We start from the raw sequence: 27,832 nt of genomic DNA on the forward strand, positions 1-27,832 counted from the left end.
TTTTCTCTGTTAACCTATCGTAAGCTTGGATTTTGCAATATGCATGAAGTTAATTAACACTGTTATATAAAATGGCTGATTGATCAATAAATTGGAGTTCGGTGATCATCAATCGGATGGCCGTCTCCCTTCACTTCAATAGATGACTTTTTGAAGACATGAAGTACAGGCAGTTCACCAAGGGGAGGAACACAGGAGCTGGACATAAAAGTGCATTTAGTCCTTTTTCCAGTATGAATACAGACCCTTTTCTTCCAGATGTCACGTGAACCCTTCTATTTTTGTTTATGTACTCCTGTTCTACTCTCGTTTTATTTAATCTCTGAGATAGAACTCACTATGAGAAACAGGATTCACCAGATAAACCCTATCTGAGTCATCCTGGCAACTTCTGCATCCTTGTCGTACTGTGTGTGGTGGACATACAACAAATATGATTTTCATGTGCTGTGACAATATAATGCAGAATGTCAGAAAAATACAAAAAAGCAGCAGAGGTGCCAGAGGTGCCTGTCTCAATTTTGGCTGAAACAACAAATTAAGGAAGTACACAGTGCTGTATAAAAATCAAACACAAGCAATAAATACTTTAAAGATGATTACTTTAAAATACAGCACTTTGGGAGATCTCCTGCTTTTCTAGAGACACCAGAATGGCATACAGTGAGTAAGAATAGCTATAATGTTCAAACTGAGCTTGCAAAACTGCTTGCAAAATTCCATTGCTATGTTCAAGCCATCAAAATTACAATATTCAAACCCCAAGTTTTCAGGAAAAATAAATTATCATTACTACTGTTGTTGTTTTTATTGTTTCTAATGTTGCTGAATACACAGTCTGTGTAATCTAGCCAAGGTACTTCTATATATTTAAGCTTGTCTTGACAACATCTTTTAAAATTACACCAACACCCATTTTTGCATGACACATATATAGTACTGCTAATGAGCTGTGACACAATCACAATTTCTAATCATTGTAAATGAAGAGAAATTTGTAGAATGAATTCAGCATTCCTGAAAAGATATGCAAAAGGTTTTAGACACAGCATATTTTCATAGACCATGGCAAGCATCTGAGAGGAGATGATGTTTTAAAAAAACCCACTAGTACACATCTGTGAATTCCAAATTCACTACAACTGGACTAGAACTAAATAGGCAAAGTAACCCTATTTACAAAACATACAGATTGGTTTTGAAGAAGGATTTAATTGAGCAGTGGGTGGAAAACCCTAAACTGAGAATGCCTATGAAATTTTGTACATATGGTAAGAGCTTAACCAGTCTTGGTGAGGTTTTAGGAGAAAGCACTGCCCATCTGGAAGCACTGGTATCCTGTTCCATTTCTGGACATTCAAATCTACTTTTTTCTTTTCAGCAGTGTACATCTTCATTACTTATCACACTGCATGTTCAATTTTACATAAGCTGAACCTCACAATACACAGAAGTATTTCCCAAATGTCAATATTGCTTTTATTTAAAAATCAGCTCCTTCTTTGCTAATAATTAACATTTTTACATACTAGGTTAGACAAACTGATGATGATGACCTCCAATTATAAAAAAAGCACTATAATACTGATTACCATGTAATTTTAAGAAATGCTCTAGGGCCTACACATCTGTTATTCTCTTACACAACTTCTTAATTTACAAAGCTTTCTTTTCCAAGTTTCTATCATTGTTATATTTAATTTTTTCTGCATTTCATTTTGTGATTTTTAAAATGAAACTGTTCAGCCCATTTTCATGGTGGGAATAGATTCTGGACAGGAACTAGCATTTATATCTGCACCTGTATTAGATACTTACTGGTTTTTGCCAGCAAGTTACAAAGTAAGCTTGTCATTTTCCTTTCATTCTGTGTTGGTGAAACATTAATAAAATGTTAAGACAGAGCTAACCAATGTCTCGAAGAATTTTTTTTACCCCAAGTCACTGACATACTTGTACATATGCACTTATCTTTCTACAGTTTGAATTCCAGAATTATTTTAACTCCTAAAATCTAGGCAGCCCTCCGACTGGTTCCACAGCATTCTGAAGAGACATGGTTATACATAAACCCATTTTACTCTGTTCTTAGAATAATACAGCTGGTACTGTGAGGGTAAAGGGAAGGATAAACCATGAAATGGTGAGGAGTATGATTTAAAGCATTAAATGGGTAGAACTGACTGGTATTCATTCTCAAAATACAGGTGTTACTACTATTGGTTATATGTGGAATCAACTGTATGTAAAAATTGTGGCGTAATGCATGAACAAGTTAATCATCTGGAATCTTCCAAACTATAAACCTATAAATAAACCGAAGCCCATTATTTGTAAAATGGACCAATAGCCCTGCAATCATACAGAAGGGTTAATATGTGAACTTAATAAGATTAAGTTGCTGTTATTCAGAAGTGGCAGTGATAAGTTTTCATGCTAGTAAAAAACACCAAGATATTTCTATACAAAAACCTTAAAAAAGAAGGCCCCTTAACTTAAATTAAATATATCACACTACTGGTAATAGAAACATATGTAACAAAATGTAGTTTGGATTTATACTTTTTTCATTACTGAGTACTTCAAAAAGAAAATGCACGGGAGTGGCTGAGAAAATATATAAGCATTTTAAAGGGATACAGTACATAACTTTAAATAAAATAACCATCTTCCTTCCTCTACTTCTTACCATTAGTCTCCTCATTCTTTCTTTCTCAATTCTCTCCGTTTCTTTTTTCTGCTCACGTTCAGTATTGGCATGCCAAGTTGCCACAGCTTTAGAAAGCTTCTGAATTTTCCCAGCAACTGACCGGTGGTACTCTTTAAAATCTTTAGCATGCTGCAATATGCTATTCAGGTATTCCTAGAAAGAGAATCAAGTTAGTGCAGGCAGTCTGACCTAGCAAGGATTTGAAATTAGGAATGTAGGAGTTATGATCTCACAGTCTTCGAATTACTTATCACAGCACTTGGAGTTTTTTAAAAAACTCCAAAGGTAAATAAAATATGTAAAAGAGAACATCTGCACAGCAAAGCAAAATGCATTTCTGTCATGGAGCAAACCCAAATAAGTTAAAATACCTGGTGCTTCTGCCTACGCTTCCTTTCCTGCTCTATCTTCTGCTGCTTTTCAAGCTTTTCTGTCATACGAGCCTCTCTTAAAGTCTGCCGCTTGCTTCGTTTGTAGGCTTTGGAGTTCAGCGCTGTCTCCAGTGTTGTGTCACGACGCATACAGGCTACTACCTCTTGTCTTAACTACCAGTGGAGGGAGGGGAGAAAAGACAAACACGCAAAAAAATATAATAGCTCTTAATAAAACAACTTTAAACACTGCTCTGGCAGAGTAAAAAAGTAAACAATTCAAAATATATCGCAGTCTCCTCTTCCGTTTTCATTATAGTTCTGAAAAGATACAGCATTGATACAGTTGCAACAGATACATCTGTTACCCTAAACAAAAAACTTTAACCTTCAGAACGGTCAAAAGCATTAATTACTTTTAATTATCATTTCTTCCCTCCTTATAAGATGCTGGTAAGAACTGTCCTGCCACAGTGAAAGGGGCCAGCCTAGATGTTACACCATCAAAATAAAATGCAAATGAACCACATACATAACACATTTTCTAGTGCTGGACCTGAACATAACTGACAATTTGTTTCACTGCCAGCTGTACAGAAGACAGGTGGGAGAGGTAAAGGTTAGGAGCTTGGAACAGTATTGCCATAGTCCCAGCAGCAGAACAGGGAGAGCCTGCTGCTTTTCATCTGACCTCTGACAAAACTTCATTATAAATGAATGCCAAGGGTAGAAAGGAAGGAAGACTTGGACACCATGGCATAACTCCTGCCAAGGCTTTTGTCAGGAAGTATTTTGGCTGACCTGCCAAATCACATCTTTGTTCTTCCAAACTAGCTGTAAAAGCCAATGGCAAGAGGCCTGTAGAAGTCTGGCAGTTTGATTCCTTTCCTGAAACTAATTTGCAGATACAGGCACTCAACATTCAACTTATTCAACTTATATTTTATGTATGATCCTGTTATGTTTCATTTTCAAAGTCTGTAGCATAGTGGAAATACGAAAAACAAATCACAGAGAAATACCACACAAAACACCAACACACAACTTTATTAAAACAAAGGGACTTGTGGAAATACTAAGTATGTCCAGAAAGAGTTATTTGTTGAGAAGGTCTGTGATGAAAATCAGCTTGCAGTCTATCCAGAACTTATTCTGTCTTTGTACCAATGTCATGTTCATTTTGAAAAACACAGTTCTATAGTCACATTCTACACTGGAAGATAAAGCAAGGAACAAAAGTAGCCCCTGCACATTTTTATTACCAAGACAAAATAAAATCTAACCTTTCCGTGACTTGCTTGTTGGTTACGTCAGCTCTCATGCACGATCTGCTTACACTTTGCAATAACCCAAAATCTCTTTCCAGCTTACTCTTCACTGCAATAACAGGTTTGCCTGTGACTGCTATGAAAATTTTCCTCAAGTAAATGGCATTACCTGGCGTTGGAAATTCAGTAACCGAAGTGCCTTCAACTCCACTGTAGCTTTGGTCCGCAGATCAGGGGGCAGAGAGCCAGGCAAGTTCTCCAGTTCCTGAATTCTGTGAGCAATTCGAGCCTGAAGTCTACAAAACCAGAAAACTGGGTAAGACATCACAAGAAATCTGTAAGGCATTACTAAAATTTGATAGTAAAAATAGTCAGTACAACTCAGGCATTCACTTGTATTTTTCTGGGGTTTTTTCTGAGCTAACAGGCTTTTGCAGAGATGACACTAGGTGTCTTTTTCCACTTTGAAAATAAATTGTCAAGTGATCAAAATGTCCCTTGGCTTTTCTTCTCAACTAGAACTAGATATGTGAAAATAAACTTGGGAATTCTATTTTACACATACTATTCAGGATTCTGCTTTCAAGCTTCTTTGATGGGTATTATTTTTATGCAGTGTAGTCAGTGATGACATAGACCATACTTGCCTTATTAACTGGAATTATATTTCATTATTTTATTGACAAAGTAAGTTTGTTTATAAAGTATTCACAGCTATATAGCTGCTACTGCAAATCGAATTCTACTTCACTCTTCCTTTAGAAGAATGTATTTTGTATTCATTTGCAAATTCAAGAGAGAGAGAGAGGGACTAATAGACAGAACTTGATTTTTTTCTGCCTTTAATATTACCAGAAGAATTCTGAACTTCCTGGAACAACAAACAGGATGTGATGCTTCATTACTGCAGAAGATTATATTGGTATCTTTAAGAGAGTAAAAACTGAAGCAGAATTAGGTAAGTAATGTTTGTCGTACAGGCTGAAAAGCAAATCAAGAAGAGTTATTTCTAACCTAGAAAAACTTTCATTCCAGTTTATATACCACACTATAAAAAGCTCACATTTTGCACAACTGGGCACTCCAGTTAGTAAGAATATATTTTAGTTCACCTAAGGATGTAAAATTTTCAGAATTAAGTGGTTTCTTGGAGAGATGTACTAGGCAGTGTACATTCCTACAAAAAAGCAGCTAAGCTGTTCCAAATCATATGCTCTACCTGTCGCTTACCCACACATGGATGCAATCCTGCATCACAACAATTATTTTTAATTCTTTTTCCCTTCCCAAATAGCTGCAGTGTGTCCCCTGAAACTCCACCTAGAAAACAGTTATAGCCAAACCCCAGTTTCTCTGACTTTAATGAAACCTTAAGGGAGCAGTCACAACCTTTCCAAACCTTTCTTTTGAGCTGTGAACTTATTAAAGCAGCTGAATATTGAACATATTTTCAATTTCTTTTTACATTCTTGCTAGCAATGAATGTTCCTTCTTTACTATACACGCAGATGAGTTAATCTAGGTTCTCCCTGGCATGCCTTATGGTTTCAGATAACTAACTGTAAGAGTCACTTCCAAAAAAACATGAAGTGAAACGCTGACCTCTTAGTTCTGTCAGAATTGGTTTTTTCCTTTCAATTCAGGTATAAAACATACAAAAATGCCTGCTGTTGTAAAAGTTTACACAATAGAAGTCCAAGCAATTGCCAAAGGGGGGTTGGCCTCTGAATTCCTATCATCAAAATTTGTAACTAAAATCCAAATATACATTTTATTGAGATATGTCTAAACATAATCAAAGCTCACAGAGTGTGCTTATTATGTACCAACATCATATTATGCAGTCCCCTCCCATATAATATCCATTTCACTGCTAACAATTTTTTTTTCAACTTGAGCTGATAAAAAAAGCAGATCAGAAATGAATGCACAGGAAATTTTATCCTTAAATTATACAGCAGATTAGTATATCCAGGATAACTTTTCCTTCAACTATTTTCCTTCGTATGTTGAAATGCACTGGGCTACAAACAATGACAGTTCAAGGCTTTGGTGGGTGATTGCCCTTCCTTTAACAACCCTGTCAAAGGTAAGGAATACAAACAAAAGCATCAATATTTCTAAGTCAGTAGAGATATTACCTCAGAAAACTCTTATTGTAACTCAGATCAGTTCTCTATTTTAAAAAAAGTCCAGAAAAATAGAAGTTGAAATAGTAAAAGAAAATCCATAGTATCTGTATGGAAGAATAAAGAAAATGACAACCAGATGGGTTATGTATGAACCAAAAAAAAAAACCAAAAAACACTTTGAAGTTTAATTTCACACTTTCCCAGAAGTACTATTTATACGTATTGTCTATAGTACTAACAGAGTAATTATAATAATGCTTTCGTCAGTAGTAAGCAGGAGTTTTTAAAGAATTCCAAGTCAAGTTAATAGAAGAACTATCGCTCATCACTGCTGCCTTTAAGTCTTTAAATGATGTGACCACAGTTTGTTGTACTGCTGTTATTTTCATGGAATAATGCTAACAGCTGTCAGGTAAAGAGAATCCAAAGAAAAAAGTTTCCTACATCTTTTTACAATCACTTGAAGTATCTAATCTCACTGTTTAAAGGAGATGTAATAAATTAATCTTTGCAGTTCAGCAATCTACCTCCATGCAGAAAGTGGCCACTGAATGTATGCAGAGATTTCTTAGCAAAGTAAGTGATGCACACCCATTCCTCATTAACTCAGGTTAGCAGCAGAGATTATGGTTGTACAGTCAAACCTATCTGGCATGGATGCCAGGCAGTAAAGAAGATGCCTAAGAAAATACTTTGCAGATAACAGAAAGAAACCGTGTACAATCTGCAGGACATTTCCAAGTGTCCAAGTGTATTATTTTTTTAATGTGCAATGAGAATGAGTGTGGAAAGAGCCTTTCAACATAATAAACCAACTTTAAATTACAGGCATTATTACCTTTCAGACAGCTATTCAGTGAGAATAAAAAGCAGCACTTTATTTTGAAGAAAGCATTAAGGAGAGTTTTATAAAAACGTATATTGGATTTGCATGGCTAGGTACTGCTAGCAGGAGGGCTACAGCACTGGCTTCTGTGAGAAGCTGTCAGAAGTTTTCCTATGTCCAGTAGAGCCAACACCAGCCAGATCCAGGACAGACCCCTCCACTGGTCAAGGCTGAGCCAATCAAAATGGTGGCAATGCTTCTGCCATAGCAGACTTAAAACGGGGGCGGGGCGGGGGAAGTTACTAGGCAGATTAATTGTGGCTAAAGAAGAGCTGTATGAGAACCTGTGAGAGGAACAGCTCTGCAGACACAAAGATCAGTGGAGAAGGAGGGGCCACAGGCAGCAGAGCTGAGATTCCCCCACAGCTCATGGTGCAGGTAATGGTGAGGCAGCTGTGCCCCTGCAGCCCATGGGCAACCACAGGGATGCAGAGATTCACCTGGAATTCAAATGATTTTCAAGATATAATGCTCCTTTATTAAAAGAGTTTAGTGTGAGATCTCAAGAGCCAACTGTTTCATAAAGCTTGCACTAACCTCAGTGTTTTCAGGATAAGGATGTTTATTTTGGCTTTTTTCTGCTCCCTTTTTATTAAGAAATTGTGACGACACATTTCTGCCTATATTAAAGCTAAATCCAGCACCATTCAAACCACAGAAGCTGTGAAACTGTCTTTTTCAAAACTTTTGCCTGATGTTACTTACACAGTTTTAAGTAATGAAAAGATTTCCACGAGGTCTACATATTCTGGAACTTGAAGCAAAATTAAACACCAGTAATGTTCAACATTAAAAAGGTTGGGATCTTATTTCTCTGTTCTAGGATAAAAATCCCATAAAATATAAAATCCTTCTGCTGGAGAATCCCTGTCAAACTTTCATCTCACTACGCCAAGAACACCAGTGTATTTAGAACCTAACATGCTGGATCTGTAACTGGTTCTTTACAACTAAAAGTATCAGCTTTATTTTTTGTTACTCATTACTTTCCTCTGTTTATGAACACTAAGATATAACAGCTTGGCACAAACAGTGAAGTAGAGCAAGGCTGAAAACAGGAAGAGCAACAATTTGAGGTTAATTTATGCAGAAAACATTGCATCATGCATCATACTGGCCGTATGATTCTTGGTTGAAGTTAGTGCTACAATTCTTCTGACAGAGTAACTGAAACCATAAAATGGTGTGTTCTACAAGCTTCTGAAAAAGATGCTGGAAAATACTAATTGCTCATGCTGAAAGAGATACAGCCATTCAGTCCCAGGGTGTATACATAAGACTGGCAGTATCACGACAAGAATGCACTGGCAGAATTAGTTAAGCAATACCTGACACAAAAAGTAACAGCTTTTCTGTAATCAAGGACTGAATTCTGGGCATGGCATCACACCCAAAATCACTTCATGGTGCTTTACCTTTATAAAGCAAAAGTTGTTAAACCAGTCTTCTGTGAGATCACCATCCCTTTTGGCTACCTTCCTCTACAAACTCAAAGTAACAATGCAAATGCATCATGAAACTAAAACAGGTAATACTCTGAGTGCAATTATTTTCCTCTGACAGATAATCATCAGGAACATATTTTAGGTGCAAGTCAAAACCCTTCTGCCTGGCAGACTCTCAAGGTCAGTTATTAAATAGCCTTGATGTTGTGAAGAGGGAAGAAGTCTCTTTCTAACTGCAAAAGAGATGTCCTACCCTATACTTTTTAACAAATATAATTCATCATCTAAACAGAACACTCGGGAGGCAATTTTTGAAACGGGTATACATTTTCCTAATTGGCATACTTTTTTCCTAATCTTGCCTGTGACTTTCTTATTCTCTTCACTCTTTGGCTGTCCAGACAAATCCATCATATTCATAAAATGTGCTTTTGCTGTGGTTACTAACTCTTCAGCCTTTTGGCTGTCTCTGTTCTCTTCTAACTTTCCTTTTTTTATAATAATGAAAACCTTGAACACAAAATTGGTTTCACTTTAAACTTAAATGGTTTCCTGTGATACTGCCACTATGCTTCACTAGTTCATCATTGGGGTAGAATTAAGTAATTCTTGGGTTTGATATTTGTGTACTTCTTGGTAATACAGCCTTTCCCTGGAAACTTTGTTTACACTATTACCACTACAGTAGCTAATTGCAAGGAGTTCCAGTTAAGGATGTGAAAAACAAGAATAATTTTCATCTTGTTATTCACTCTTACCTATATTCACGTTCTTGGAGTATTTCAACAGGATCCAGTCCTTGTGGCTTCTGGATAGGGCTGATGCGGTTCTGCTTCTGCTGCAGCTGGACAATGGGTGAAGATTGTCCCGGCGGGGGCTGTGGTACAGAGGGCCCAGGCATGGTGGCAGCAGGCTGGGCGGCAGCAGGAGCAGGAGAAGGCCTCCCACTAGGGGCTGGTGCTGGAAGCTTTTGTTGTGCATTGGAGACGCTCATATCTGGGGCTTGGCCTGAAACATGAACAGTACTGATTCATAACATGAAATATGGAAAGCAGGAAGAAAATCAAGATGGCTTTCTGAATACAAGATATGAAGGTAAGGTAAACATTCAAAATCACCAGAAAAAGCACACTGAGATTACATTCTGTTTTTGAAACAGGCATACTAAAATGCAAGTATACCATACATTGCAAGAAATGGCCAAAAGAAAAACAAAACACATGAAATTTTATAATGAATGCCATTTCTTTTGCTATTTCTGTGGACTTTTAATTCTAGTGTCATCAGAAATGAAACAGCTGTAGAACTGACTTCCTCCAAATGTAAGACCTCATTCTGCCTCTTGTTCACTATCCTTACTGTTAAAAGAAAGCATCTAACCACAACCTAGCAACAAGCAGAACTAGGTCTGATTTCAGACCTCTACCAGAACTTGATAACCATGTGAAAATTTTTCAACTGTATTCAGAAATACCTGCCAGATATAAATAGCTTTTGTTTCACTATGATCTCCTATAAATTTTATTCATTTAAAATATCAGAAACTCAATTATTCTAATCACTTTGAAAAGCAACACCTCCGTTAACATGAAAATGGTACCTGTCATTTACAGTCCCTAAAGGTCATGGATTTTAGAATTTCATTATGACAAGTTACCCATGCCTTCAGATGTTCATGAATTCACTGTTAACAGACATTGCTAAAATAAATATTCTGCTTTAATTATCTCAAGAGTTATAGTCACTTAAGCTAGGGAAAACAACTGTAAAGTACACCTGCAATCTTGCAATCAACCTTGATTCAAACCAAACCTGAAATATAGAGAGATCACCATTTGTCATTCACACATCTGCATCAAACTCCAGAAAAGGAACTTGAGCACAAGCTGTAGATTCTTTATGCAGCTACACTGCATTTCAGCTTATAAGAAGGAAGAAAAAGCAAGCCCATCAAAAGCCTCTGGGCAACCTCAGTTCTCAGGGAATCGGGGAAGCTGAATGACTGCAATGAATGACAAATATATTTGAAGACATGGGGGAAAAAGTTGCAGCGTTCATTTGATCTCAAAGATTGCACTGATCCTTCAAAGCAATTTGATTCCAAAAGAACAAAATATACAGAAGGCAACAGCATAATTCTACCATGATTTAAGAACTTCTTTTAGAGTAGCAAAGGTGAAAGACAAGCTTGCTACAATTAAGTATACTCAGAACATAAGTTATTAAGTTTTATGCATGTTCCTCAGAAAACATACAGATTTCATTCTGATTGTAAAAAGGTGCTTCATGTTCAGTCTGTCTAAAAATTGCAGTAATTTCATGTGGGTCTCTTCCATATGAATAAAAGGTTAGACTCTCCTTGATTAAAATCTTAGACACAGTAGAAGTTACAATATTTTTCTTGCACAACTTTTTACCTTTCCTTTTTACTTTTCCCCACATCCTTTTCCCACTATACCTTCAGTCCACGTTTTAGGGGTAATGGCAGTTGTATGTCCAGGCATCCCTGGTGCAGCCCCTGGTCCAGCAGCAGCGCCACTCATTGCATGTAATCCAATACCTGCAATTTGACAGAGGAATAAAATTTGCTGAAACACAAACTATTTCCAAGATTCAAAAATCATTGTTTTCTAGCATGCTAGTCTATTCAGGCAAGTAGTGCTTTTCTTCTTTAAGTAAGGATTTAAGTAGTTTTTATCGTTAATACATATGAAAGTAAAACACATACCTAAAATCATGTTTCATGAAAAAACCCAACTTAATTGGTAGCAAAGCCACATCTACCAAAATGAAGTGAACAGTGACATTATTAAAACTTAAGAAACAATATCATCTTAACCCTTGATTCTAACACAAACTCAGTAATGGAAGTGTTCAGAAACTAACAGGTTCAGGGTGTTTAATGTAAGAGTTTTCTTAGGACCAAAATGTGCTTGCTTACCTTACTGCAACATCTATCACCATTGTGAGAAAAAAGTAAGCACACTTCCTTTTTCTTATGTTTTGCACTTAACAGCACACTGTATGTGGTTTATTTTCAACAACCTAAATAATCAGTCAACTTGATCCAGATTATTTATCTACTTTCCTGCATAGCAACAGGAGACTGAAAATTCACCGTAAGAAAAACAAGGGGAATTGCTATCAGTAAAGTACAATTAACATTCAAAAACTGTCAAGCATACCAGGACAGACACAGTACAGCACAGTGAAATAACTTCTATTTCAGTTATTAGTATTCTATTTTGACAATATCCTATTAATAACAGATGTGTTTCATGCACTTGCTAAGGCTTAACACAGGTCCAAATTACAGCCCTGCACAGCACCCATTTCTTAATCTATCACAGGCAGAACTTCAAGAACTACCTGAGCAATGACTTTTACCAAAGACTCACTTACCAGCCTGCCTGTTGAAGGCACTGGGAGGCTGCTGCTGCTGAATGCCAGGCAGGGTTCTCTTGCCCTGGACAGCAAGCTGGAGGTTTTCTGGCAAGGGCTGACCCCTAGCCAGCATTTTGTATGCTAGAATCTGAGCCCGCAGCTGATGCAGCTGTGCAGGGCTGAAAGGGGAAGGCCCTCTGTTAGGCTGATTCATAACTTGTGGGTCTCCTGCTATAATGGGTCCTGGCTGACTGGGAGTCATCTGAGGTGGTGTTGGACCTCCTCCAGACATTGGACTGGACACATGTTCTGGTGCTCCGAGTGGAGATGGATGTGGAGACATATAACCTAGAACAGGTAGAAGAATCATAAAGTTACCACTCTGCTAGTTAAACCTGAATTTCATCCAGTATTTTAACAGTACATAAAGTATAAAAGTATCTCTCTCAGGTCTGGATAGCTGTAGCATTTTCTGTGAAGACAAAAATGCAATCCAAAGTTCCCTGCGATATCAAGACAGACTCAGGAGCTCTTCTTTAAGAAGAACTACAGTTATTTAGTCCAATAATTCCTAAATATAACAATTACCTGTATATTTGGAGTAAGACAAACTAAAACATGAAATATACAGAAGCCTGGGGTTATAGTGTTATTTACTAGAACTATGGAAAAATGTTGCTTTGTAGAACACATGGAGTGAAGTCTGCCTAGTTTATAGCTTAATAGCCTAAGTTTATTTTGAGGCACATACATCAAGGAATATCTATTCACTTCCACAGGCCCTCTTTGCCAACACTCAGCAACATGTAAAAGTAGAAATAATTGGTATTCACTTTCCGCACATCTACTCTTTAGTTTATACAGATTAAAGGTTTGAGCCAGACAAGGCACATTGAATACCTTTTGCCGTCTGGATACTCAACAACTTGGAACATCAACTGCAAGCACAAAAATCACTGTCTGAAGAAGCTGCTGAAGACTATGTCAAGAGCAATCACAGTTCTGAAATGAACAACACTTATATCTTACTATACCGCTTGAAAAGTGGTTTTAATTCTGAACATTAATTACACCTACTACATATTTTCTTGAGCTCCAAAAAGCACAACAGACACCTAATTTTTGGGGATTTCATCCACCAAGAGTGAAAAAGAGGTAACAATATTTACTCACTTCACTCTGGTATTGTGGAACACAAATAATCTTCTCACAAATTGGAAAAGTCTAAAAAAATTTCATAAAAATCTAAAACTCTTCTGGCTCATTTTCATATTCCATGTTTACAGCCAAAGATCATAACTCCAAAGAACATGATACAGTTCATGATTCTGTGACACCCAAACTACTCTTTTCCCAATTTTACTGACACATTAAAGTGAAACAACTTCTATTTCGTCTATATGTAGTACAGACCACAAAAGAAATTTTGCTCGCTCTTTAGCTTCACTTTTCTTACTGACCCTTCAGTAAAGGCAACATAGGCAAAACCGCAAAGTAATCTCCACTGTTCATTCTCAACTCTGGGATGACAGGAGCTGTAAGTCACTAGAACTTTAACCAGCGAAGAGATCAGAGTGCCAAAGAACTGAAACTTGTGCTCAACTTAAATAAAGGTTGTAAATGTATGAGACAGAAGAAAAAGAAGAAAGGATTTCAGTTTTCCTAAAAAAACCCCAAACAAAACAAGATAGAAGAACAGTGGGGAAAAGGGGATTTGTGATAGGAAAAGATCAGATAAGATAGAAACATTCAAACTAAGGATGATGACCATGGGAAAAGATGATGATTTTGGAAAGAATAAGAGAAGTTATATAGTTCAAGAGAAAAATGAGGGCAGAAGTTCAAAGAAAAGGAAGAGACATTAAAAAGTTAGAACTACTGGAGCTATATACTAGTTCAATATAAAAATTGTCTATACATCCCTTGTTGGTGATAAAAAGCATGATAAATAACTCAAGTTTATTCCACTTATCCATAACTTACTTTTATCTCGTTATTATTTTAAGAGAAGAGGGTAAGCTACAAATCCCTCTTGCTGAGCACACTGCTTAAAAAAAAATAGCCATCACACCACAACAAAACAAAAAACTATGCAACTGCATTACTGGTTTATACTACAAAGTGAGGTTTATTGCAATGTTTATCCATTATTACATTTCTAAATCTCAGGTTTTACTTTAAATGGCACCTAACTGGAATGACATTGTTTTCAGAACTGCTTTTGAAAAAACAGTTTCTGTCCCTCCTCAAGTTATACTGCCCAAGTTTTAAATTCCTTAATGACTGATATGTTTCAGACTCAAAACCTTGAAATGCATCTGGACTACAAAGTTTAAAACAGTGGTTTAAGATGTTGAATATTTGTTTTCAGTCCTGACAGTTCAAGCTGCAAAGTCTGTGACTAAGTTTTGCAAAGAGGAGTTTTCAAAAGCAGACATTTTTTGATCTTTCCAATTATGAATTTATTACTTGTACCTTCTCTCTTACTCCAAGTTCTCTGCATTAGCATTTTTAATAATGGAAAACTGTGCTTGGCAAGAAGAAGAATAAAAACATTCCATGAAGTCAGGAAAGAACAAAATCCTTCTAAACTTCTTGTAAAGATGCTAAAATGTGGCATTTACACAATGTAAATTTTGTGATGCTATATGAAAATTTTTCTTTAATGTCTGAAAATTTTCATATTATGATAGTGAAAAAAAGATACAGTCACAAGCCTGTCCCAATAAAGTGTTTATACTACTTGCTTTTTTCCTATCCTATTACACATAGACTCTAACACAGATAAAGCATGCACATGAGAACATCCCCTAAAACTGTCCCACCATAAAAGGACAACAGTAACCTACACTTCTGAACAACACAGAGAATACCAGGAAAGGGAGGCCAAACAACCCTGTCTGTAATTTTAAACTGCGGTAATTTCTAAGCTTTATCAGGTTTCCCCAGATTTTGTCTAACTGAGCTCTGAAAACCTCAAATGACGGTAACTCCTATTAACTGTAATGCTGGATTTCCTTTTGCTTAAGTCCCATCAGAATTTCACTTACACAATTTGTAAACATTACTTCTCTGCTTTTACTGTGCATCTTTGAGGAGAGTCCTGTCTTTCCCATAACCCTTCAATGGGTTATAGAAGAGGCTTCATTAGAAGCCCTTCTCAAGTTTTCCTAACTGAACGCATAATCAGAAACATATTTAATCGCACTTTGGCATCAACTTGTTCAGCAAAAATACAACACAGCACATCATAAACAATGTATATTATTTACAGTATGAACATTGGAAGAAATCCTAGTTCTAATGCTTCTCCAAGTACTGTTGGAGGGCAGTGTGTACACAATGTTTCTGCTTTAATTGTTTTTTGTTTCACTTCAGATAACAGAAACAATAACATCTTTCTTTTCTGTTTTAAAGCTGAAAAATCAGAGTGCTAAAAATTTAGACCCTTTTTTCAACACTTTTAATGCTATAATGAAATGGAAAGAACACCTACAAATTAATTCAAAAACCTAGTAAAGATACAGAAAAAACTCAAAGTTTTAGCAGTCCAAACACTGGAATGTTCAACAGAGGTTTTGAACTGCCGCTACAATTTACTAAGTCTTAAACAATGAAAGTGTCTGAGGAACATATAGGTCACATCTTTATACTAAAACCAACAGAAAAGGTATATTTGTACTCAAGAATATGACTGTAAGAAGATTTTTGGATTTGGAAGGTATAGACAGGATTGAAGAAATATAGCTGTGTAACTCACTGAACTATCACTTCAATCATCAATTGAAGTTAGCTTAAAAAACAAAGAAAAAGAATCAAATACACACACACAGGACAAAAGCACAGTGTTTTGAAACACAGTGAAAAGTATGCCCATGTCAGATTGAGGCTACAAACTTTCCTAAGGCAAGCAAACATAAAATTTCCCTCTCAGTAGTGTGGCCAGGGTTAACACCAGTTACTGTGAAATTGAACAAAGAAGAAAGAGAGGTCATGTGTGCAAGTAATTTACAACTAGGACTGCAGAAATAAAACTGTTGAAAGGTCTTACACTGGCAGGCAGAAGAATAAGGTGGCAGGTCTTTCCTCATCTTTAAAATTCTGAATGAATTCAGAAAAGGAAATGCAACTAGTTTAAGAACAGTAGGGACAATGAACATTACCTCTGAAGCAGCAGTATATTTGTGAATTCTAGAAGTTAGAAAATGGCATGTCTCTTTAACTCCAACAAATACTGCATGACTAATAAAAAGTAATATAGATCAAGTCCCAGAATGCTAAATTCCTTCAGCCCTTATGTTTCCACTTACAAACAGCAAGAAAAGACAGCAGAACAATTCAAATTTGCCTGTATTTCACTGCTGTATCACAGTAACTTCATTTAATTTTTACAAATCACAGAAAACCACAGAAATTGTTTATTCCAGTTCATTTACATATTTTCATGAAGTTTTTATAATAGAAGTATTTTATTTTATATAAATAATTGGCTTGTCTTTCAAATTTCTATCCAATCCCCTTCAAAAGTCAATTCTAACCATGATTTTAATCTGCTGGATAATATTTTTTTACAGTAAATGTCATACTCCTCATATAAATACTGCAGAATTCACCACAGTTCACTCACAGTGCCGGAAGACAGTTTCTAACCAAATTCAAAATCGGAAACATGTAGTAAGCTTACTATTTAAACAGCTAAATATGAAATTGGAGCAATGCATTTTCCACTCATTTAACCTGTTAGCATCAAAACAAAGGCATTAGCACTAAACAGGAGCATCACTGTACATAAGTTCAAGAAAAGAGAATCTGTCACCAAAACTAGCCAGGAATGTTACCCTTTCTCCAATTTGGTAGTAAGACTGGAAAGAGCAATTGCTGAGGAGAAATACACCAACTCATAGTATTTTCTCCCATATATTCAGACTTCTGAAAATCATCCTATTGCAGTACACAATAAAAATGTGATGATCTGTCTGAGCTAGTAAAACATTCTTTCTGCATGACTCGCATCTCACTGAGCACCAATAAAAAAATAAACAGAGAAACTAAATAATAAAGTTGCATACCTTAACTTAGTAACTACTGTTGGTTAAAAAAAATGCAAAAATCTCAGAACAGTAATTACCATACAACCAGTGAACAGGCACTTAGGTAAAATGACACAGTTCTTGCAGATTTAGCTTTCAAATGTTTCTGATTTGCTCATAATTCATTTCCCCTCAGAAAAGGATAGTTAATTATTTCCTAACATAAGAATCATTACTTCCAAAATTCTGTATCAACTTTCTCTTCTTCATTCACAAATGTATGCTTGATTTACATAACCATATCTACAACTGCATGTGCAGTTGTCAATTTACTTCTAATTTATCACGCACTTTTGTAAGCATATATTTTATTAAAAAATCTTGCTTTTGCACTTAAATACAAATATTTTTCCCTCTTTTACGAAATTACTAAAAAGACTAAAAAGACTGCTATTGGAACATCTGGCATTTAAATGAAAACTCATTTTGTGACCACTTCCCATTGTAAACTGCATACAGAAGGACAACAGCCTATGGATTCATCACAAGTACTCCACCCAGATTTCTAAGTACTGAAGCATTTTATGAAGACTATCCATCTTGTCATTGTCAAAAAATTTAAGGACATTGTTTCCCAGTCTAGCTTACCAGTCCTTCTCAGAATCTTGGAGCCCATGAACAGGCAGCTTTCTGTCAATGAGGGACCACTACAGCTACAATAGCCTACCTAGCTTTTCCAAAACAGACCAGCGCTCTTGACCTCTAAACAAACTTCTCCCTTTGGTCTATGGGACAGATGACAAAGACATCCAGTGCTGATTTAGCTTTTGTATGATACAAAACCTTCCACAAATACTTGGGCAATCCTTGTTCCAAAGGTTAAATATCTTCATTAAGTAAAATACAGCTATTTGAACACATTTTGAATTCAAACAGTTTGTAGGCAATTTTGCAGATAGCAAAATACACTGGTTTTTCTTTTTTTTTTCCTTTAATGGCTTCATCACTTACAAACCCTTTTACTGTCTGGGAATGTGCAGACTGATCAAGTATTCTTTTAACTCTCTCATCAGACAAATTAAAAAATGGAGCTTAACATTCTCTAGGATAAAACAAACACACTCCTCTCAGCAGTATAGACTGCTTTTTATAACACAGTTTATACTACTACACAGCAAACTACTTCGCTCCTCGACATGCATGGCTCTTGGCTGTACTAAAACCTGTGCTAGAAAAATAAGTACATTCTTCTCAGATTCCGATCAGCCTTTGTAACCAACTTGTTTATTATTCACTGCTAAACCTCTGTGTTATATAAAATTTTTATTTGTACTGACTTCAAACTTTTTTCCAGATCATAAATACCTTGAACAGCACTCAACCAAAACAGACTTCCAAAAGACTAGAAAAATCTACAATTGGATGATCATCTTCTAGTTATAGTTAAGTTTATAATCTGTCATTTAATTATCATAATGTATTTAATGCAGATTATATTGATTTTACTTAGTGATATCTTTGTCTTAAATCACAGTATCATACAGTAACAAGCCAAGGAATTTTTACGACTCTACCAGGCAGACAAGGTTGTGTCAATCATCACGCTACTGGCTTTAACAATGCACAGAGAAGCCCCATACGTGGGCTAAGATCATTTTTCCTGACAACTGTACAAATACTGTATCAGACCAGTTGACATTTTAATGAAGGAATTTAGCTTATGGCTTCCAGAAAAATGACAGGCTAGTTTGACTAGTATATAAAAATAATACAGTAGTATCATATTTACGTAATATATAATAGTAAATTTGTCGGGCTAAAGGCTGACTTTATGCAATTCAGATGGACTTGGACAAGCTCAAGAAGTGTGACAACCTGAACTTCATGAGGTTTAACAAGTCCAAGTGCAAGGTTCTGCACAAAGGTCAAGACAAACCCTAGTATCAATACATACTGGGGAATGAAGGGGTTGAGAGCAGCCCTGCTGAGTAGGCTTAGGGATACAGGAGGACAAGTAGCTTGACATGAGCTGTCGTTGTGTGGTCACAGCCCAGAAAGCCAATGGCGTTCTGGGCTGCATCCAGAGCAGGGTGGGCAGCAGGGCAGGGAGGGGATTCTGCCCCTCTGCTCTGCTCTGCTGAGACCCCACCTGCAGGGCTGCATCAGCTCTGGAGTCCCCAGCATGGGAAGCACATGGAATTGTTGGACAGGATTCAGAGGAAGCCACAATGATCAGAGAGATGGACCAGCTCTCCTGTGAGGACAGGCAGAGAGAACAGAGGTTGTTCCTCATGAGAAAGGCAGGTTCCAGGGAGACATTGTTGTGGCCTTTCAATACTTGAATGAGGCTTAAAAGAAAGCTGCAAAGAGACTTTTTACAAGGACAGTACCACAGGACAAGACGGAATCATTTTAGTCAATAAATTCAGACTTAGATGTAAGGAAGACTTTTTTTTTTTAATGAGGGTAGTGAAACTCTGGCCAGATTGCTCAGAACATTTGGTAGATGCCCCACCCCATCCCTGGAAACATTCATAGTGACTTTCAATGGGGCACTGAACAACTCTGAACAATGGGGCTCTGATCTTGTTCAACATGACCCTGTTCACTGCAAAAGGGAACAGAGACAGAATGACTTTTAAAAGTCCTCATCCAACCCAAACCATACTATGTTTCTATGATTCTGTGATTTTTCCAGAAAACTGTTCTTGATGGTCTGAATTACAGCCAACATCCCAAAGCCATAAAGAGGGACAATATTTATTTTACCTACAACAATATTTAATGACACACGGCCATTCTTCCTAAGCTCTCAAATTAATGGGGAAATTTAAAGCAATCCCTGTCCTGGGGTTTTGGACTTATTCAGCTACTTTCTCTCAAATGTCCCCCAAAACCATCAATTAGTGCATATTTATCTACTTCAACTTGAGGACTACAAACAATACCCATGAAAAAACCAGACCTAGAACTAATGAGGTATGATTTCTACTTGACACTTACATTGTTAAAAATTGTACACAACCGTGTACTGTAAGCTCAACTATCAGACATCCATGAAGAAGTGAACGTTATAGTAAGCCTTGGTTTCTACCACACCCAACCGAAGATTCTGTCAGGACTTCAAGAGTTACCAGGCATCCTCCCATGGATTCTCAGAGAAGTCATTCTGTCCTTTTGCCATGAGTAAACTGTCATTAAACAGTTTACCTCTGGCAGTAAACCCTTTGGCATGGGTAAACTGTCATTAACCATACTGCATATTTCCAGAAAATTTGTAAAAATACAAGTGTGCTACTTTCTCTAATGTTGTGGGAAATCAGATAAAAAAATATCTAATAGGCTGACAGGCTATCAAGGAACCTGGTTTTCTACCCTGGACCTCAACACTAATGGCAAAAACTTACAAGTCTAGTAGATGGGACTTTGCCCAGCAAGTATCAGAACAGCATCAAGTGCCATCACCACTTTTTTGTGGAAAAGACAGTTGTGTAAGAACAAAAAAAATGGAGACACAAAGTCAATGAAAGCTAAAACAGTCCTCTATAATGTCAAAAAAAAAGTATCTGGAATATTAGAACATCGGGAGACTTTTTTGACCACTTCTTTTAAAAGCCTGCTCCACATCATAACTCTAGTAATCTCTGTTTACATTGTAACAGTTGCTGGCATACAAAAAAAGAGAGTAGGAATCTGTAGTATCTATCCTGACAAAGTTACCATCAATACAATCAATCATCTTTTTACAGTGCAAAATAACCTGGAAATTTGACCTGAGGCAGCACAGAAAAGGAGAAAACAACTCAGAAGCTACTTGTATTTGAAGCATTTGCAACCTATGCTCCTGCATTTTCAGTACATAATGTATGAACTGTCCCATCTTCATCTTTAGACCAAATGCTCTTTCATTTCATCCTAAGCAGAAGTGTCCTCTAAGTGCAAAGACACGCAAAATTTGTCTCCCAGATGATCACGCTTACATTTTGGTGAAATGAACAAAAGAGGAAGTTTTACCTAATGAAGAACTTGTCTCTGCAAAGTCAGTTCTATTTTACTAAATTGATACTGAAAGGTTTAGTGGAAAAACATTACTTTCTAATTATCTGGGTCCCAGACTGGGATTCAGCTGGCAAGTTACACACTAGAGTTTCAGTCACATACCACTGAAAAGCACAAAGAAGTTCAGGACCACCTCCTAACAGATCTGTACAGAGTGTGTCACACCAAGAGTCTAATATCATCAGGGATTCTTCAAAAGTTGTTGTAAGATAATTAAGCATGCAACATAGAAAGTTTTGTCTGCTGTTGAACTTATTAATACTAGCAGGTGTTTCTAGTTAAATCTCCAGAATACGAAGCTGCTCATAGAATGCATGTCCTTTTATGTTCCAACCTACAGACACAAAGAAGGCACATAGCGATATGTTAAAAAGAGTTTCTATCTTCTGGCATAAAAACCATTGGAAAGTACATTGATCAGCACTTGATGATAGTAAATCATATTAAAATGTACTTACATTCACAGCAGCCACATAAGATAGTAAGTAAGTTGATGGGTTTTTTTCTTTAGAGATGCAAACTGAAATCTGTGATGGACTTGCCCCAGCTACAGACTTGAACCTTAGCTTTTCTCCAATACATGCCTAATGGATACTCCAGCAAGCAAAGCAATTCAGCTATTTGCCTTGCTCTGTTCAGCTTTTCCAAACAAAGCTGAAGGGAAATAACTGGCAATCTGTAATATGGAATGACAGGCTCTTTGTGGAACAAGAGGCACCAAAATCATAGAGCATGCATATTATGGATAAACCTTGGCTATGCTGGTCCATTGGACTCTGAGGTGGACCCATTCCAGGATGAGGAGGTCGCATACTCTTCATGGAGCCACAGTGAACATCTTCAACCATTCCTTTTTCATGCAAGCCATCCATAGACTGTGAAAACAAGATAAGTATTTAGAGAGAGATAGTGTATAAATCCACTCTAAAAATATGAATGACTAACTCAAAATCTAAACTAATACATGAAGAGGAAGAACTTCTTTCAGCAGTCATTCAAAACAAATAAAACCCAGGAACCTCTGCCCTGAAATCACATATTTAGGGAACCACAGAACACTATTAGACTGCTTGTCCCTTGTTTCCTTTTTGCCTTTTTTCCCTGTATGAACTTCTTGGCAATGGCAGGGAGGCAAACTGTCCAAATACAAACACATAACCTGTATTGGCCTCATATTACAAAGCAGTGTAACATACACTAACTTATGAAAGTAGAGCCTGTGGCTTAACTTGAGTTATTTTTAGCCCAAACTTTGCCCTTTCAGTCACTGCTTTACTGGAATGTCTCAACATTGTTTCTCTTCAAAAACAAGGGTGACACTGCAGGAAGTAACAAAAACAAGGATAGGCAGTCAAGGAAGGGAAAACAATACTTGTGCTCCCTACAGCGCCTGTCCCCTCATACACTCCTCTAAAACTAGAGTTCCCATGGTACTTCAGACACAGAACAGTTCCAAGTGCTCTCCTCAGAGAGTGTAGAAAATATAGCCTGGAGTCTGAAAAACATGCTGAAGACATTCTGGGCACTGAAAAAGGCTCCATAATAAAAGCTGAAGAGTTCTGAAAGTGAAAACAAGGGAAAAGTAACATTGGAAGAAAGATGTCCCCAAGAAACAATGAAGTTTTCCATGAAAGCAAAACTTCTATCATATTCCTAACTATGGAAAGGATTAAGCTAATTAACTTCTAACTTAGAGCTCTGTAAGGCTTTGTGTTAGGAAGGAAGGGACTGGAATCACTTAGCTCTTCTCTACAGAAATACACAGCTCTGCCGCATTCTAACACACGCATGCATGCACACTAAATGCTGCTCTTGCAAACACTACTGCGAATGGAGACCTCGTGGTCTGTTTTATCTAAATGTACATCTCTTTATTGAGACTTCTTTTTAAAAAGAGACTAAAGATAACTTATTCCAGTGGAAAATGCAGGAAGCTAATTAAACAAATGTGCAGGAAGCTACATCAGCTCATAGAAAAGAAGTGTCACATTTCTTATTTTTGAGTAATTTGTTGCACATGACTAAATTTCAACAAAACTAAACAAAGGTCACCCTTTCTACAAAAGAAAAAATAATTCTAAATTTCAATTTTCATAAACCCTTCACATAAAATTTTTACTTTCAATTGCAATCATCAGATTTGACTGAAAACACCTTTAAACACACAGAATTTTTTGTTGTTATTCAGCATTTCTTAAGGATTTCACTATCATTTTTTCTTATCAGAAGTTTGAGTTAAAAGGAGGAAAGTTATAGAAAAGGAAAAATAAAATAGATTTTTCATGTTTCACTAAATCATTTAATTATCATGAGAGTGTAAAAATGTTTGTGAAAAGAAACTGTATCAGAAAAATACATACTACTCAATAAGCTATTTTTAAATACAAGAACTTGGGCTATGGTGTAGAAATGTACGCACAGATGACTGACACATTAAAAATAGTTCCACTTTGTGAACCAAGTAAATCCAAGTGCCCTTTTCTGAGGCATGAAGATCCCTCCCTCTCTCTTTATCCCTTCTTACAAAGACAGCCAGTGCAGAAGAAAACTCTTGCTTCACATTCTGTCTGCATGAGATGACTATTACAGAAACCAAAACACCTATAAAGCTGGATGCATTCGTATTTTGTCATGGCATGTGCTGGCTGCCATGGTATCTTTATGGCTACCAAGAGGAGGATACTTGCTGGTAACTTGATCTGATCTCCAGAACAGAAGTCTCTAGCTGTACATTTGTGGCATATGTAACTGCAGGGATGGGTTTCACGGCACTAAAAGGTGGCAACCATGAAACCTCTGGGAACGCAAACAGTTTGGGTGGGAGTAAGAAGGCACAGAGCATGCATTCATCAGAAGTACTAGCATAAAGAGCATGGGGATGGAGTTGCCAGTTAAAAAAGAGCCACAGAGAAAAGCAAGTATGTGGCCTTTGACAGAGGAATTTTTTTTAAAAAAATCAATCAAGAACAGAGAGGTAGTAACATGACTATGGAAGAAAACTTTTATTCAAGGCATGCTTCTTTGGAGATCATTGATCAAAAGAACGGATTTTTGTAAAGAAAGTATTATTAAAAAAACACAGCCACAAAAACAAGTGTAGCAAATTGAAATGCTTCAAGTCTAATGGAGGAGAGACTACACATATAGCAAGAAAGGAGTTTGCATCTGTGTATTTACTTATGTGGTGAAAAAACTGAAAACTAAATTTATTAGAACGCATAAATCAGCTTTTTACTAGCAAAAATACAAAAGATGAAGGTGGCATGAACTTCTGTGAAGTCAAAATTAGTTTTAATGATTGCATAATTGCAAATGTATGCAGAGACTGGCACATACAAGAATGTATTTCATACAGAAGAACCTCTACTGGCTATGAAAAAACCATATACAATAGGGAACACAATTCAGCAGAGGACAGCAGTGGCCTATAAGAACTGAGGAACAGTTATTTTTGGTAACTTTTCTAAATCACTGTATAGTTACAGAGCTAGAGGATAACTCTAAATCTATGCCACAGGTTAAAAATTACAGAAGGTATCTAAACACAATGTCATTTCTGTAAATTCTTCAGTCCTCTCTAAGTTATGGGAGCCCAGAGCTGATGCAGCCCTGCTGCCCACACTGTTCTGGATGCAGCCCAGGACACATGAGGCTTTTTGGGCTGGACATGACCATGGCTTGGTCATGTCCACCCTCTCATCTACCAGCACCTTCAAGCCCTTCTCAGCAGGGCTATTCTCAATCTTTTCATCCTCATCCTGGGCTGGTACAAGGAGCTGCCCCAACCCCAGTGCAGCACCTTGTTAAAACACTTAAGATTCCCATGGACCCACTTCTCAAGCTTTTCCAGATCTCTCTACATGGCATCCCATCCTTCAGACATTGTCTGCACCACTCAGGTTGGTATCATCTGCAAACCTGCTCAGTCCCCTTGCCTATGTCATTAATGAAGACATTAAGTAACACTGGTCCCCATACAGACCCCCGAGGGACACCACTTGGCACTGGTGTCCATCAGGACTCTGAGCCATTGACCACTACCCTCCAGGTGTGACTGTCCAACCACTTTCTTATTCAACAGTCCACTCATCAAAACGATCTCTCTCCAATCTAGAGAGGAATGTTGTGGGGGACTGTGTCAAAAGCTTGATCAATTCAGACTAAAACCCGGTAACCTCACTCTTCCCCAGAGGAGCTTCTATGCGGATGCAGAAGAAAAGTAAGACTAGGGCAAGGAAGGTAGCAATGCTTTCTTTTAACATCCTTCAGCTTCCAAGTATTACTTCCACAGGATTCTCTGAGGCTGTTACAGTTTGTCCATTTAGCAGTATCCCTGAGAGACTTCTTGAGTATTCTTTCTTAAACACAGTTGTGATGCATCCATGATACAATTCAATAAAATCTGGACCTATATTTTGCTGGAAATTTGGTCGACAGTCCTTAAGAAACCAGCAAGAAATGCAGTTAATTTACTGCTTCTGTCAAAACTGCATTATGTAAACTAATAGTAAATTTTCCCGTGGAAAGGTCTTCTGGTTTCCAAGTGAATATACAACCTTTAATTTTCATAACAACTTTTCTTAAGTAAACATGCTTTAGGAATTATGATTTATTAATAAAATTTGTTTCAATCACTTTTAGGTATTGCTTGATCTTTTGGATTTTTTAAAGCTTTTTGCATGATATTATCATTTGTAAGCTAGTCAAACATCTAACACAGTTGTTTCACTTAAGCATGTGAATTTTAAAAGGAAGAGTTAAATGCCAGTGCATACATAAGTATCCCACAGAGCAACTGCAAAACTGGGACACTTCTGGTGCAATCCCCCATTTCTACTGCATTTCACTTAAAAAAAGTGTTATGATATATCATGGCTTGCAAGTCAGCATATTTTATTTAGCAAAAATAAAATGTTTATTTGGTCCAGCTACAGGTGGCTGACCAGTTTTTTAATTTCATGAACAGCACTCCAGAAAGACCTGCAAAATAATTTAAAGGCACCCTTCTACAGCATTTCTTATATCCTTCCAACAGTTATCCCAATACACTATTTCTGGAGTTGCACAGAAAAACAGACCTAAAACCTCATATAGACTGAAAATTAAGTAAGATTTTATTTCACTTTTTATTTTTTTCACCTGTATCACATGTGAAGACATGCTGGAACCTCAGAAGTACAAATGTAAAAGACAACAGTAAGCCTGTTGCTGGTAAAAAATAAAGACTTGTGAAATTACAATCTTTATTCCATTTTCAGAACCAAGGTATAGAAAAGGTAATTTACTGTAACTATACTGAATGATCATCATTGAATAGGCTATCCAGACTCTTTGTGGTACATTTTTCAAAATATTTCAATGCCACCTCAATGGGAGACTTTCTGCTCTGACTCACAGAACCTTGTGAGATGTTCTCTGAAGTCCCTGAAAAAATGTGGGATGACATTTGTTGGTTTGTTTCTAACTATACCATAGGACTGACTGCCTGATATATCAGTATAACAGGATATATCAATTAAAAACAATGTGTGAAGTATTCAGCTGTTCTATGCAAAATTCCTGGGGCCACCTTCTTCTACAGGTACTAGAAAAATTGAAAGGAATGAAGTGAGAACCCTGCCTATGAAGTCTGGTGACAGAGTTCTGAAAAGCTGGGCTGTAACTGACCCCACAAACAAAAAAATGCCAACTACAAATGTCTAATCTGGCTAGCAGCTAAATCAGACACCTCAAGATTCAAATGCAAATGTTATAGCTACTGCACATACTGACCTCTCAGAGATTACAGCAGGTCAGTGCAAATGGAAAGCTGGATCACAGCCTCCTCATGTCATCTAGTCTTTGTGTTATTACAATATTTTTAGTTCTTCATGTAAAATATGGTGATGTCACGTCCCTACTGATTGGATATTCTTTTAATGAATGAAACTGATCCATATGTGAGAGTGTCAAAATGAAGACGTAGTTTCAAGAGGAAGATTAAAACATGCTTCTATCACTTTAAAACAGATTTTATTGGAATTTTTTCTCTATGTGCATATAACAATTCCCAGTGTAATCAACAATAGCTGCCAAAATGTTTTCAATATCTTGGCTCGGTAAGCTATTACTACGTATTTCTGAGTAGAATATCACTGCAATCAAAATTATTCCGGGTTCTAAATCTCTGGTACACAACCAAACAAAAATGACAATACGTAAAGAAACTGTACTCACAAAGGAATTTCCACACAGGCAAGTATTTCCTCAAAGCAAAAAACATTAATGATAGTCTAAGCACACAGTCTAAGCACACACAGTCTAATTTTAAGTATATAACAATAACCACAGAAGTACAATTATTGACATGTTCTACATGATAGGCCATCATGATACGTCGTTTTATATTCCTTTGTAAGATGGAGTCCTCATAAAATAACTTGAAAGCCATGTTTTTTAACCACATTTTCAACATGGAAGAGTAAACAAATTTGTAAAAGAAATCCTTTAAGGTGGATTAAGATTGTTTTGGGGTTTTTGTTTTTGTTTTGTTTTTTTTAAGGAAAAG

At 36.8% G+C, this 27,832-nt stretch overlaps 1 protein-coding gene across 3 annotated transcripts in view; it reads right to left on the reverse strand.

The window, feature by feature from the left end:
- SMARCA2 (SWI/SNF related, matrix associated, actin dependent regulator of chromatin, subfamily a, member 2) overlaps positions 1 to 27,832 on the reverse strand; it is a 115,914-nt gene that overhangs the window by 74,618 nt on the left and 13,464 nt on the right. For all 3 annotated transcript variants that reach the window (XM_059491720.1, XM_059491721.1, XM_059491722.1), the window contains exons 3-9: positions 22,037 to 22,160; positions 12,215 to 12,544; positions 11,271 to 11,372; positions 9,571 to 9,820; positions 4,519 to 4,645; positions 3,082 to 3,255; positions 2,690 to 2,863 (exon numbers count right to left, since the gene is read on the reverse strand). In XM_059491720.1, coding sequence (XP_059347703.1) covers positions 2,690 to 2,863; positions 3,082 to 3,255; positions 4,519 to 4,645; positions 9,571 to 9,820; positions 11,271 to 11,372; positions 12,215 to 12,544; positions 22,037 to 22,160 — 1,281 coding nt within the window. The remainder of the gene's footprint in view (positions 1 to 2,689; positions 2,864 to 3,081; positions 3,256 to 4,518; positions 4,646 to 9,570; positions 9,821 to 11,270; positions 11,373 to 12,214; positions 12,545 to 22,036; positions 22,161 to 27,832) is intronic.

This window comes from Ammospiza nelsoni, chromosome Z, assembly GCF_027579445.1.
Source record: "Ammospiza nelsoni isolate bAmmNel1 chromosome Z, bAmmNel1.pri, whole genome shotgun sequence".
NCBI lineage: Eukaryota > Metazoa > Chordata > Aves > Passeriformes > Passerellidae > Ammospiza > Ammospiza nelsoni.